Consider the following 15,037-nt stretch of genomic DNA (forward strand, 5'->3'; position numbering starts at 1 on the left):
TATCATTCATTGAATAGCCTGTTATAACTCATCCAACACCGATTTACACCAAAAATATAAGTTTTGGCATGTGTAAAACTCTAAAATACAATACTTTAAGGGTTTTAATCCTACAAACACCGGCTGTTTTTTTTTGTTTGTTTGTTTTTTTGTCAAACATAATTATTTAAAATATTGAAATATGTTTGTTTATATATGATAAAGATAACCTGAATAAATAAGAAAAGCACTTTTTAGTTTATATAAATTCTTAGTTTCAGTTTCAGTAGCCTCAAGTAGACCTGATTTATTCCAGATTTGATCTGGACGAAATCTACGTCTAGATTTTGTCTAGATGTAGAATTAAAATATTACTTCAGTAGAACCGGTCTGACAACATGAAATGGCCTAAAACATCTCTAAAAAGCATTAATTGAAGAACAGAGGAGGAATAAGGTCACTAACATTATTATTGAAAGTGTTACGAAGCCATTTTTAAGGAATCCAGCGAACGACAGTGAGACTGTGTCCATGTGCAAAAGGAGTGCTGAAGTTCTACCATGTTACTCTTTCAGCACATTGACACTTCAGGAGGTCATACAAGAAACATCTGAAGCACTGCAAGCCTCACTTGAGATAAATGTTCATTTTTATCAGTAGAAAAGAAATTGGATAAAAATGGGATGTTTGTGAGAGTTGCGAGAAGAAAATCTAGAACACAAAAGGCGGCCAATAGCTCCCAATAATTTTTTTGAATCGGCCAAAGACTTTTGGAAAAATATCAGCTGGAACTTTCTGTAGGTATGTATTACATCTGGTTCAAAACTAGCAACATTTTAGAAAAAGAACTTCATGAGGAGTTTAAACAGGGTCGTGGTGGTAACGGTCTATGACAGTGTTCCTGCTTCAGAAACTGGACGACTTGCTGTTTCTGACAGAACCACGAATTCTGCCTTTACCAGAATCACCAGCCATCATTTTGTTACTCACAGCACAAACACTGTTAGGTTATTCAGCTGGAAATCCACCTTGAATGACTAAGAAATGAACATTTTAGAGTGGCCTAGTCAAAGTCTGGACTTAAATCTGATTGAGATGCTGTGATCTGATCTTAAAGAGGCAGTTCATGCTTGAAAACCCCCTAATGAAGCTGAATTGATATAATTCTGCAGAGCAGAGTCGGGCAAAATTCCTCAACAGGAATATAAGAGACTCAACAGCAGTTAGCAAAGACTTTATGTCAAGTAGATTACTATTAAACAAAGGGCCAAGTTGGTTTGGATAGCTGTTTTTGTTTAAAAATGAAAAAAAAAAAACATTTGCTTGATGATCTGAGACAAAAAAGTGTCAAAAAAGCAAAACAAAAAAAAAATTTTGGTTTTTTTTCAGCATAGATAATCTGTGAAATTAAAACAGTAATCAATGAAACATATATAACCAGGTAAAATAAGCCTAAGAAAAGCAGAGACCTTTTGAGTGTGAACTAAATAAACAGCCGCGTTGCAATATTGACAAATTCTGTTTAATATTGTGTGATACTCTTCTCTTAAAATACAGTCTTTTCTGAGGTAGACTATTACAGTTCAAGAAACATCATTATCATTTTTAAAACAGACATCAAATAAAACGACATGAAATAAATATTTTCATGTACAATATGCTGCAAAAATGAGGTAGAAATGGTCACAGAAAATGTACAATAACCAAGAGAAAAAGTTACTGCGGTGGGCAGATTAGAAGTGGACAAAATAAAAGCTTGTTTTGATGGACAAACTGTCGACAGAGAGAAGGAAGTGATTTCATTTCTGTAATTTAATGTGAGCAATTGTGGTAAAGTGTTTTGTTTTGTTTTTTTAATTTCCAAGACAGTGGGGGTCACTCTGATTGATCTGGCCGAAGCCACCAGCTGGTGAGGGAAGGCTGCTCTGAGATATAGGATTGCTGGGCATCAATCAGTCCACTTCCACTCCGGAGAAATCAGAATAAGGGAAGTAGGAGGGGAGGAGGAGGGATGTTGGGGAGGAGATTCAACGCCACATGGTCACTGGAGCCTGTGGCCGGGGGCAATCCAGTCTAATGAGATTGCATTTTGGAAAAGAGAGAGAGAAAAAAAAGAATGATGAGGACGGAGCGACAGAGGGTGGGATGGAGGATAGGGAAATATTACATCATCCTGAAACTTACGAGCCGCTTTGCCTGCAGAACATTGACTGGGTTTGTTCCAGCGTCTAAAAGGACCTGCTGTAGAAGGAGATATATTGCTGGATTGTCTACATGCCGGCTTATGCACAAAATAATTGTAAATATTTAATCTTTGCGATGTACTGAAAGCCACATGCAACACCTTGGTCTGAACTACTAGTTGGGGTTGATATTCTAAGCAATTTTAATCAAGTTTCGGGTTCAGATGTTGACTGTCAGTGCATTGGGGTTGGTTCTGTGTTTATTTTTTCAAATTCAGAAATACAATTTAGAACCACAACATAGAACAAACTTACAGTTGCGGTCAGATTCCTTGGCACGCCTCATAAAAATGTGCAAAAAGCCTTAAAATAAATCAATATTTTACTATAGGTTCCTGGTGTTTCCATGCACTCAAACAAGAGACCCACAGCATCACTGATCCTCCGTCATACTTTAAGGCCTCTTAATATTTTTTTTTTTTGCACCGGACCCACCGAGAGTGTTTATTTCTTAACAGCACAATTTTGTCTCATCTGACAAAAGCCACAGCTCCAGTTAAAGGGTTAATACAAGTCCACATGTTTACTGACCTCCTAAGGGGCCATTTGGTGTGAGGGAAGCATCTAGTTGTTGTTATGGTGGCAAAATACGCATGGGTCCTCATCAACCCAAGAGCCCAATAATAAAAAAAATTAAAATGTTAAAATGGGCCCCTTTATTAAGTAAGCTAATATTTACACAAGGAGCCCATATTGACAGTAAATGAAATGAAAATCAAACAACTGATGAGATTGTTACCTCATGAACATAGAGGTTTTCTGTAGGACAACTCCAGGTAAAAGGAGTTTTATCTCAAACTTCATAAAAACTCCAATCAACTTAAAAAAGTTGACAAATTTGGGAGGTTTTTAGATTGGATCTTTCTGAATGTATTTCTGCGACGTTAAACTAGTAGAATAAATTATTTTAAGGGTTTTTACACATTTGCCAAGGTTTGCTGGTAAATGATGTCTGTGTGTGTAGATATGAGAGGAAAACACCAAACGGTGCATTTCCCAGCAGTCTGTCCAACAAAAGAAGAAATATTTTCTGTTTTCTACATTTCTCAAAGACAATCATCACTTCACCATAAACTACATTAAAAATAAATGGTAAAAGAACTGAAACGAACAAAAAAAATGTATTTATATATTCATATATAATAATACATGGATTTATGGCATCAAATATCCTTTGAAATACCTGAATTACATTCAATGTTACTCTTTGTAGAATATTCAAGTTTCTCTGCTAAGGTACAAGCCCAGCCGCAATGGGTTTTTCACGAGACTGTCACGGTCCTCCTCGCTCTTCTATCTCACTCTCATCTAAGACCCTAAGATTACATACATTCTTTATTTCATATTTCTGAGGTAAAGAAATTCTTCCTGAGCATTTCAAACAATATCACATAATACAAGAAAAAAAAAAAAAACGAAACAAAAAAAAAAAAAAGACAGGAGGAGCGGAGGCAGGAAAACCAACACGATGTGGGACAAGCTGAATGAGCAGGTGTTGTTCTGCAGGTGGGAAACTGAACCTGATGTGGAATGTGAATCGTGAAGCAGGTTTTGGGTTCATCGTACTATATTTACTGTAAGCACCGCACAGTTGGTGATTAGATGGGTGGAGGCATGGTTCTGCAACGAAACATAAAAACACTCCACTTCAACAGCTGCATTCCAGGACAAAGGAGGCCCAGCTTCACTTGTTTTCTCCGAGAAGGTTTTTGTGTCATAGTTTGGTAAAAAAGCTATTGTGAATATCAACATGCTGCGATTTTTACTTTGTACTACTTGTCAGTTTTGAGAAATTATCAGTGCTTTTTTTATTATTATGTATTTGGTTTGTCAAGTTTTTGGTAAAAAAAACAGTTGCTGAAGTGTTGCTGATCCCAAGCCCTTTGAGCGACAATCCTATGACTACACTGACTGTAGGATAACATGGAAGGGGATTGGTAATAAATAGGATCCTGAGAGTAGCAGCCAAAGGGCGGATTTTCCAAACCCTGATTATCCATAATGTTGGACCACATCGCCTAGCAACAAATAACTGATTTTGTCCTGGACCCAGGCTAATCGAGACACCCCTCCGATTTCCCCTGTTGGCCAAATGACTAAAACCCGTTCACCTCACTTTTTCTTTGGGAAAACATCAAATATTATCAGTGTTCTGGGCTAAACAAACAGTATACCGTGTCAGGTTCCTGCCAGTGAAATAACTTTATCAGCGCTGCCCCTACCGTCGAGATTCTCTGGCTCTTTTGGCTGCATAATCAGTAATTAGGAAACAACAACAAAACATCCCCAAGGCTTTAAATGCCAAAGCAAAAACAGGGTCGTAGTGCAGTCCGAGTACGGTGACTAGCTGCTTTCTCAGTGGCTGTACATCTTGCTCCACTCTATACAAGTGTCCAGGTCCTTTGTGGTGGTGTGTGGGCGCACCTTGCAAAAGGCATTCTCAAAATCTGTAAAGTCCGGAGTTTTGGGGGACGTGGCGAGGCCATGCATGGCTCCGGCCGGGGAAGATGCTGAGGAGAGCACCTGCTGGCTCAGCTGCAGCAGCTCCCACACGGAGAAGCCCTCAGTGCGCTGCAGCACAGCGGTCATCTCCCTCTCGCTCAGGGTGCAACCCTGAGGCGTCAGCGCCTGCAGCAGGACATGCTGACGGATCCCCATGTCAGGGAGGCTCACATAATACTTCTTGGCAAAGCTCCGGTGGACCGCATCCGGCAGGAGATCTGGCCTGCCAGTGGCACACACAAGAATAACCAAACCTGTGGGCCCCACCTGGATTTTCTCCAGGGTTGTTAGCAGTATCTGCCTCAGCCCCTCCTCCTCCTCCATTGCTTCCACCTGACTGAGCAGAATCACGGCGGGTTGCCGAGCCCCTGCCACCTGCAGCAGAGAACCCAGAATGTGTTCTGCTTCGAGCTTCCCTTTAGATGCCAACATAGGTCCGCTCACGCGGTAGAAGGAAGCCCCCATCTGCGAGGCCAACGAACGAATCAGTGTTGTCTTCCCTCCTCCTCTGGGACCAAACAGCAGGACGGTTCTTGGAGGGCGCACCAGTGGGCTGGGCCGTAACACGGGCCACAGCAGGTCCTCTTCCAGGGCAGCCTTGACGTGAGTGAGCCCAAACAGTTCGGTCCAGAGCAGTGCCGGGCTGCAGTCTAACAACTCTCCATTGATGAGCTCCAGCAGTCGGGGGTCTGGGCTCTTCATAGCTTCAACAGGTGCAGAACACAACGAAGGGCGTTTGAGTGACTGGGGGCGGTGCTGTTGCTGGGTGAAGCCCTGCTCCGTCACCCCGTTCTCCCCAGTCATGCCTGCAGGAGGACTGTACTCCCCTCCAGCCCCAAACTGAGGAGACACCAGGGGCTGAGAGGAGGGCTTGCTAGGCTTGAAGGTTTGAGGGTCTGAGCTGCCTGAGCTGCTGAATCCGTTTCCCCTGCACTCTGTTTTCTCACTCACTCCATAGGGAGAGGTTCCTCCAGCCTTCAGGGCATCATAGCTGTACTTCCTGTACCGTGATCGGTCCCCACTGTCATCCTCCTCTACCCCCATTTCAAAGGCCTTTCTCTTTAATGTCCCTCCAGACTCGGATGCTCCAAGGTTGGCGCTCTGGTAGCTGTATGAGCCTCCAACCACTGTGGGCCTGGAGGGGATGGGGGTGGGAGCTGGTAGACCTGAGGGGAGGTATGTTGTGGAGGGATGACTGTAGCTGGGAGCAAGGCTAGTCTGGGGTGGGTATGTGCTCGGTGGGTAGTTATAAACCGGTGTGTTGGGGCTGTAGCTGGGCACCAGAGTGGGTGTGGGTTGCAGAGTGTGAAGGGAGGTGGGGGGAAGTACTGCATTGGGCTGAGGACAGAACCCTGAGGAGAGATAGGTGCCGTTGTAGCTGGAGGGATACTCGCCTGAACCGCTGCAGGAGCTGCTGCCACTGTAGGCCGAGTCTGACAGATTACTGTTGACTACTGACACGCTGCTCACCCCAGGGGGCCCCGCAGATGTGGCAGCAGTCTTGGAGCTCGAAAGACTCTCATGGCCTCCAGGAGGAACCAAAGGATAAGAGCCATCAGCGTTGTGTGTGAGCGGCCAAGGCTCCAGCTCTGTCTTCTGGCCGTTAAGGCCCCCAAACGCCCCCGGCTCTGGGTACGTTCCCACCGTAGGAGGCCGGTCGTACGGTGAGTCCAACACGCCTGCGTACTTTTCAGCGTAGCGCTTCAGGAGGTTTGAAGCTGTGAGGGCGGAGATGTCGTCGTTGGCCCAGGCGTAGTTGTAGGAGCTGCGTCCGCGGCCGGAGTAGAGATCCCCCTTGTGGGCTGGAGAGGAGGTGGTGGAGGAGACGTCCAGGTGCTGCTCGGGCCACTGGCTGAGGGGCTGGGCATGCTCTGGGTTCCAGTGCATCTTTAACAGGCCTGACAAGACAGTCACAAAACAACAACAAGTTATTTTTCATGCAACTATGACAAAAAACTTTAGACTGACCCTGTTTCTGGAGTTCTATGTTGAAAATAGAATAGTGAAACATAGTTTTACCTAGTTTTTTATCAGTTATTGACATCCTCAAATGTATTTACTGTACTGTATTGTACAGTTTCTTTCTCACACCACAGATTTTCTTTTCAAATATAAAGTACAAGTCTTACACTTACATGTTTTTTGTTTTGTTTTCCTGATTAAAAGTTCAATTTTAGAAATATTTTAAAGTAATGGTTGCCATTAAGTAATGGATGGATGGATCTTTCAGGTAATGGAATGGGAAAAACGTCTTGAAATATAAATATTTTTTCCTTCTTGTGCAGTCTTATCCAGATCTGGAAAATACTTTCAAACTTTACAGACTGCAAAAAAAAAGAAGAAAAAAACCTGAGTTGACTCCAAATGATACAATAAATTGTAGTGTAAAGCAAAAATATTGCAGCTCTGTGTATTCACTTTATCTTGTAGGCCTGCTCAGCAAATGAATGACTGGTTTTGGCAAGAAGGCAAGCAATATTAATAAATCGTAATTATTAAAAATATTTTTAATATCATCGATTATATGTAGTTCTTAAACAGAAAACAGAATCGGCAGGTTGATATTTTACAAAAAAAAAAAAAAACTTAGAAACTGCTTTGACTATTGTGTATAACGTGACGTGATCAAGGACCCCTCCTGTGCCAAGAAGTGAACTTCCTCTGTCAGGAAAGGCATCTTTTCTCAGTGCTGCTGCCAAGTTTGGGAACAGAACAGTGTCAAATTTCCTACACATGGAGGGGAATCTGAGAGGGAGGCACAGGAAAACATGGAAAGCAGCAGAAAGAAGGAGTGAAAGCAAATCAGTGGGATGCATGTGTTGTTTAGTAGTTTCCCAGCTCATGTTGGCGGAGCGATAAGACCCCTCCGCTGTTCGCCCTACTAGTAGCATCTGCAGGTCTCCCAGAGGAGCTATTGTTATCTCCCTGTGCATGTTGCTGTGAATGCCTGCTCTCTCCGCCCCACACCCCCACCTACCACCCACGGATCCACCCACCCACCGTACACCACCGCTCAGAATGGCTTGCTGGACACAAGGAGGGAAGGAAAAGGAGGGAGTATGTGTATGCGTGCGCGTGCGTGTGTGCGCGCGTGTGTGTGTGTGTGTGTGTGTGTGTGTGTGTGTGTGTGTGTGTGTGTGTGTGTGTGTGTGTGTGTGTGTGTGTGTGTGTGTGTGTGTGGACAGTGGTTTAGAGAGAGTGAGAAAGAAAAAGGGGGTGTACTGGAAGTGCAGCATAGTGAGCTATTCATCAGCGCAGGCTCCTATGGAACATTGGGAAGGGGGAATGTCTGCTCCTCTAGCTGACTTCAGCGAGGTCGAAGCAGCTTGGAAAAAACTAATAAATAATGTTCTATAAATAACATTTTCACTCCATGCCTCTTTACTAAATCTGCCTAAAAACACAAAACTCAAAAACATCCCATAAATGCTAAATTGCGAATATTTTTATGTTATTAGCATGAGATGTAGGATATGGTAGCCCTGCCTCCTGCTCAGGCATTAGCTTGACATTCCACACATAGCTTGGCATTATCGAACTGTCACAATTTACCCCGAGGTGAGAAATACTCCGGCCAGGAACGACGAGGTAAAAAGGAATATAGCATAAGCCGTCATTGTTGCAGCTCTTTGCCTTTTCCTCCAGCAGCCGCCTGATGATTCATTATTCATGGCTGTCTGTAGGTGTGGAGCCAGGACTCTTATTGCTGTTTAAATCAAATCTCAATATCCACAGCGCGAGATTCTGCTTCTACTATCTCGCTGCTAAACTTTGACCTGCGTCTTTCCAAACCTCCCCGTGTGTGTTTTCAGATTACGCCTGTTGTTTATTCAGTCAGATGAGACCAGCAGACCAGATGGCCGTTGGATTATCATGTCCTTCATATTCAAATAGACTCCCTTAAGTTCCCAATGGCCAAACCAGTTCAAGTGCTTCGCTAAGCTTCAGACGGCAACACACGGCTGCACACCCACTGCAGCAAACTGTGACATTCTCACACATCTTCACTTGCAGAATTACAGATTTGTCCACACCCAGATGACCACTTTTTGTTGTTGTTGTTTTTCGGTTCTGTTTTGTTTTGTTTTGTTGCGGACTGACTTGCAGGTCTTTGTCCGGGCCACAGAAACCGTACATGTCCTGCAGGCCCTTCCCATCTGCAGCCGGACCAGTTTGCGAGCAGCCCCAATAATGGGGCCTGTGTGTGACAAAGATGGATGAGAGCCCAGGGGAGCTCATAAAACCTGCAGCAGGGAGGGAGGGATGGAAGAAGGCAGAGACGGAGGGAGGGAGGGAAAAGAGAGCGAGTGGACAGCAGGCGCTCCGTCCTTTCTGAGGGGACTGTAGCAGACATTAGAGGACCCTGTGAGACGGGCTGACTGCTGTCCACTCCATCATCAGCACTAATACAGAGAACTACGCCTCACCTCTCCCATCCCACCAGCTGATTGTGCTTACGAAGAAGCAAATTCACTGTCATTATTTGTAAAAAAAAAAAAAAAAAAAAGTGACTGAATCATTCGTCAGTGAAGAAAGCGGCAGTATTTCAGCAGAGTTTAGCCCTTTCTGTGTAATTAAATGCTGCCTTCTGCTGGATTGTGGGTTTTAGAGCAGTAACAGTTTGAGCGAGCTCTAATCTATGGTTCTGCCTAAATCGGAGCCATCACACAGATTAATTCATTGGAGGGCCGGTAAGAAAGCTAAGATTAGAAGCAGGAAATCAGGACAATGTGTGACGACAGTAAAATCATTAGATCAACCTCAGCAAATGCTCGAGTGTCAGCTTAGATTGCAAATTATTTAAGACATCAGGAAAGGCAAGTGCAGAGCTGGTAAAATGTGTAAATATCAAAGGCAAAAATTCATTTTTCTGTTGCGCCTCCGTTACTTTCTGTTTTCCAGCCTCGAACAAATCAAGCCTCACGTACACATGGGAGGATTATAGATTTAAAACCTGTAGGCAGAGACATTATTATACTTAAAGTTTTAATCCAGACTTGATTATTTTTGAAGCTACTTTCACACTGTGATCACACAGAAAAAGTACTGAATATGTATATATATTCTTTTCTATTTAATATGGAACAGGTCTTTCCTGTGTTGACTGATTGTCTTCTTTGGCTGTGAGGAGGCTGATAACAACCTTCTGTCCGTGCATGTGAAACTTCCCACTCTTTGTGTGTGTTTTCTCGGCCCCAGGAGAGACAGATGTTCCTCTGCTGACCGCCTTACTGTCTGTGCGGCCTTTGTGGTGGACAACCATCCAGCAGACGTGCATGGATCGAACAATCCAGTTGGCCCTGAGACAAAGCCGAAGGGATCCCATTGTCAGGGGCCTGTCTAATTATGGAAATCTTATTAATCTATTCAGGAGCAGTTCACTGACAGCTTTTGTGTCAGCCTGGGATTTATTGAGGGACCTGTGTGAGCTGCATCCTATGGCAGGAGTATGAGATGAAGACAGCGGCATGGCTCTCTTCAGCAATTTTCACTTTTAGGAGGGAGGTTTTTTTTTTGTTTTTTTTATAGCCTTAACATGCTCAGATCTTCTATCTATAAAGTCCCCTCATCCAGTGCTTATTGGAGAACACAACAGTAGTTTTTGTTCCATAAAGTAGGCATTACTTCCAGCTCTGTTGTGGTTTCTCGTAAAAATATTATAGGTTTGAGGTGAAAAGTTATCTTGGCATTAAGCCCTGAGATGGAGGGACCCAGCAGCGTTTCATTGCTCCCCAGAGGTTGCGTTCCCCTTCGTCGTTCCCGGCTCTTTTATTTTCCATGCCTCGAGGAGCAAAACATACACGGATGCAACAAGCCTTCTGGGACTTTGTGCTATTAAAATGTGCAGATTGTGAAGGGGGCTGCTTGTAAACAGCAGCATTTTGGATCAATTCAATCAGGGTCTGTTCGGCGTTGAGCTACACCTCCGTCCACTGATAAACCTAACAACTCGACATCATACACCTGAGGCAGGAGTCAAACGAGTTAGAAAAACAAGATGCAATTTGAGGACAGGATGCTTCAGCAGAATCTAAAACATCTGGAAATTCATCTTTGGAAAAAGCGGAAAGCTGAGTCTTTCTGTTGAGATCCAAGAAAAAGGGTCTATCTGAAAATTGAACTTTGTAAAATGTTACAAAAATGTAAAGAGATGATCAGTTTGGAAATTCAGTTTGTACAAAAATCGTACAGAAGCCCATTCTCAGAAAAACTTAAGTATTGCTGCGACAAAAGCGAATAGAAAAATGACTGGCAACAAAACAAGCTGACACACCTTCACTGTGCATCATTGGCACATGTGAACCTCACCAATTTTATAACAATATGTTCTAGTATTTATTGTAAAGATAGTAAAAGTGATCACAGTTTACTCAACAACAATCAGTCTGGGATATTTTTGGTTATTGATACCAATTGAAGTCCATCCTGATATAAAAGTATAACATGTGAAGATGTTATACTTTTAAAATCAAGACTGTGTCTTGATTTCAAACAGTAGCCAACAGTAGTTGGCTACTGTTTGAAAAGGCACTTTGCCTTTTCAAACAGTAGCCAACATTACCAAATCTAGCAAGTTTTATAACAGAGTCTGAAAACTTAAAAGGATAAAACAGAGATACTTCAATGTAATATGTGCACTTGAACGTCTTGCTTTCTCTCACCATCTCACAGCCTTAGTGAACATTGGACGTATCAGGATATGTGGTTTCTTTAGCTTTAGGTCTTAAAACTTCACTGATAAAGAAAATGGCTAACTTTGAGCTTTCTTACTCACGTCCTACACCAAGTGTTGTTAGTAAAGTGAGTATAAGTTTGAAGGAAAAGGTATGTTTTTAATTTACATTTTAGTTTATTAAAGTATTTATACACCTCTAAATGTTCAACGGAAAAATATTTGTTACAATTGCCAGTGGTAACTTGATTTATCTTTTGCGGTGGGCTTTGAAATTGGAAAGCATGATTACCATCACCCTAACCTTCGGCTCCATCCACAGATCGGTTTTAAATAGGGACTCTGACTTAGCCACTTCAAAACGTCAATATTACTTGATGTTTAGAGATACTGGTAAAAATAAAAGATCACTTTCTACCTAAATTTACAAGGGAAATTAATAACTTTGGGCTTAGCTGTGAAAATTGCTGGCTGTCCATCCTTCATCCTAAGAGCATCTGTGAAATCAAGTTGGGAATAGCAGACTTAAGGAGACGTAAGACAATAAAGCAATGTTATTTATCTAATAACTGAAACTGTTTTTATGTTATCAGCTTGCATAAAACTAATCAATTAGCAACTGGAACAAAATCAAGTGTAATGTGCACAAACAAGTCAGGCAAACAATCTTTCAAAACTTTTTAAAAACCTCTGCCATCACAAGTTTAGCGTGCACATAAAGAGCATCCGAGAATCCATTATTTATGTTTCAGGTCTTGATTTGTCATTAGAAGGCCCCCGAGTCCTTTGTTTTCAAGTTCACAGTGATTTATGATACTAATATCAAACAGGACATTCTTTCTGGGCTGTATGCCGTGACATACTGCCAGCCAGTCGTAAAAGCACCAACCTGAGAGGCCAACTGCATTTTACAGCATGGCTGGAGGAGACGGTACAAAATTGTCTTAAGGTGGTCTTCCACTGTGGTATGAAATACACTTTTTCATCTGCATTATTACAGATCGGCTGCGGTAAAATATTCAATTATATTACAGTTTTATATTAATATAAATCAGTGTCAAATACCATATTTTTCTGACAATAAGCCACTACTTTTTTCCCCACGCTTTGAACCATGCGGATTACAGCCCGGTGCGGCTTTTCTGTGGATTTTTCTTCAACCACCAGGGGGCTCTTCAGCAGGAAGTGAATCGTTGGAAGTCAAAATTGGAAATAGAAGAAGAAAGTGCTAATTTTCATTTAGAGCAAACACATGCTAGCAGCAGGCACGACGGAGAAATTTCTTCAAACTCATATCCCGTCATCATGGAAACCACACGAAGAAAAAGATTTTAAGTTGAGGAGTACCGATCTGGTAAAAAACGTAAGCTCGGCGTGAACGAAACCATGGTTCGGCTTTGGAGACGGAGAGCTTCGTCCTTAATATTTATTAAGGACGCAGCCCTCTGCTGGGTCCTTGTGGAAAACCGAGAGCGGCGGAGATACCAGCGGCTTATATATGTACGTTTCCAATCTTTTATTTATTTATTTATTTAAAATTGTAGGTGCGGCTTATAGTAAGGTGCGCTCTATAGTCCGGAAAATACGCTATGCTAAATGATTTTAATCAAAAGACACTGAAATATTGTGTGAGGTGCTGCTAAATATCTGCAAAAAGAAGTGAAAGGTGAGTTCTTGGGACCATTTTTAAATGACTTCAAGACAGGCACATATCACTCAGAAATAAATGAGTGAGGAACATTATATTAAATCTAAGCACTACTCACAGGCCTACTGTCACTCAAAAGAAAGCACAATCCTATACTCTCGCTTTGCCTCAGTCTGGATCTCTTTCAATGGCCTAAAAAGATGTAATAACAGAGATCTGGTGTGGAGTTTTCACACCTGCTGCCCTGAGTTTAAACATGGATCATGAGTCCTGTCCCAGGAGGAAAAAAACAACTCTCTCTCCTCTCTCTCTCCTGCAATGGCTTTGAGGGGCGTCCTCTGTGTGTCTCTTCTTCTTCCTATCTCTGTACTTGAGATCTTTGTTTCGTGTCTCACGATGACAGTTGGAGTTAGTCTATTTTATGCTTCGACCTCCGCTGGGAATGTTCCAGGCCAGCTGTCAGAAGAGTTTTGTCAGTGTGGAGATCATACCACTTAATAGAGGAAGAACAAAACATGAGAAAGTGCTTAGAAAATAAACTGCGAAACTTAGATACTCTTTACTGTTAGAAATTTAACAATTATTTTTGCTATTTGTTATTTTACGAGTGGAAAATAACAAGTAGAAATTGTCACCACAGCTTGTTTTTCTCTGAACTGGACGAACAAGAAGAGCAGCCAAACTACTTGGTGGCATTTGTTAACAATTGATTAATTGATAAACGTGTTTGGAATTGCTAACGATGATGCAGCGGGAAGGCTGGGTCTCATCTGAGAGCGTGCTCATTTTAACAGCGCTTTTCTCAGCACTCTCCAAAAGTAGAAAGCCTCAGGAATAATTGCTGGATGCGTCACTTCATGCTCGTAATTTTAGAAACAACTCCCCCCATCCCCCGAGCCTGCTAGCGCACATCCACAAATGGCAGAAGCCGAGTCCAGCCCACCCACCCCCTATCCCCTGTTCTCTTCAAGAGCAAAAAAACACAGGGTCCCTATTTTCTGTGGCTGCAGGCTGGCTTTAGGTCATTGTGTCCACCAATATATCAAAGAACAGCTGTCCTTAAGGCTCAGTGATGACCAATCGCCCCCTCCATCTGTCTAACCCAACCAATCTCCCACTCTACGGCTCCATCATTTCCATCCAATCTTCCTCGCCTTTCTCTTTACTCCCATTTCTGACCAAATCACCTGGACCCTCTCTGCATCCAGCTCTTACTTTGTGCACGGACAAATTAAGCAAGTCTCAATACATTCGATACACATGCTGCCCTGGCCAAGTTTTGATCCTCCTCACTACAAACATCTAACAGCATTAAAGTATTTTCTCAAGTGCATTAGTTTACTAATTAGCCGTGTTTGTGTGGAAAAACGTGTCACACTGTCGAGCCCTGAATTTCTGCTGCCTCAGGAATCCAGTGAAGTGCAGCCATCCAAGTGAGCCTCAACCCCCTTGCTTCTTAATTGGACCATTAATGGGAGCGGAGGTCTTCTTAATGAGCTGATAAACCCCTTGAGAAATAAAGCACCGGGCCCGTGGACTCACAGGAGCCCGGGTCCCTAAAAACATCTTTTTTTCCGCCCCCCTGCAATACATGCACAAAACATGCACACACTCACACACTGGGGGCTAATTAGAGCCAATTCACACCCACACTAATGATCCTTGCTCTTATTCACACACAGTTTAGCGGGCTGTGTGTTTACTCAAAGACCTCACAGGGCCCTCCACGGCAACACTCATACCACTCTGCCTACAATGGGGAAAGATGCCGTTGTGGCCCTCCAGCCAATGTCTGAGGGGCCTTGGGATGAGATCAACTGCTCTAAAACTTAGAGTAAAACATAAAAACAGAGCCAGAAAGGCAGAGAGAGAGAGAGAGAGAGAGAGAGGGGTCACTCAGAGGAGAGCAGTAAAAACTGCCAGACTGGACTCTTGTGTGTAGTCATTCTCTGTGCATGTGTGCTGCTTTAAAAGAGAAGGTATCCCTCCACC

The 15,037-nt window shown here is 42.9% G+C and overlaps 1 protein-coding gene across 4 annotated transcripts in view; it reads right to left on the bottom strand.

Moving 5' to 3' along the window:
- Window positions 1–1,482: 1,482 nt before the first annotated feature.
- fignl2 (fidgetin like 2) overlaps window positions 1,483–15,037 on the bottom strand; it is a 58,712-nt gene continuing 45,157 nt past the window's right edge. For all 4 annotated transcript variants that reach the window (XM_015038022.1, XM_015038024.1, XM_015038021.1 and 1 more), the window contains one exon: window positions 1,483–6,622. In XM_015038022.1, coding sequence (XP_014893508.1) covers window positions 4,578–6,622 — 2,045 coding nt within the window. In that variant the 3' untranslated portion in view covers window positions 1,483–4,577. The remainder of the gene's footprint in view (window positions 6,623–15,037) is intronic.

This window comes from Poecilia latipinna, unplaced genomic scaffold (genome assembly GCF_001443285.1).
Source record: "Poecilia latipinna isolate Pla-1442-1.1 unplaced genomic scaffold, P_latipinna-1.0 Scaffold426, whole genome shotgun sequence".
NCBI classification, from domain to species: Eukaryota; Metazoa; Chordata; class Actinopteri; order Cyprinodontiformes; family Poeciliidae; genus Poecilia; species Poecilia latipinna.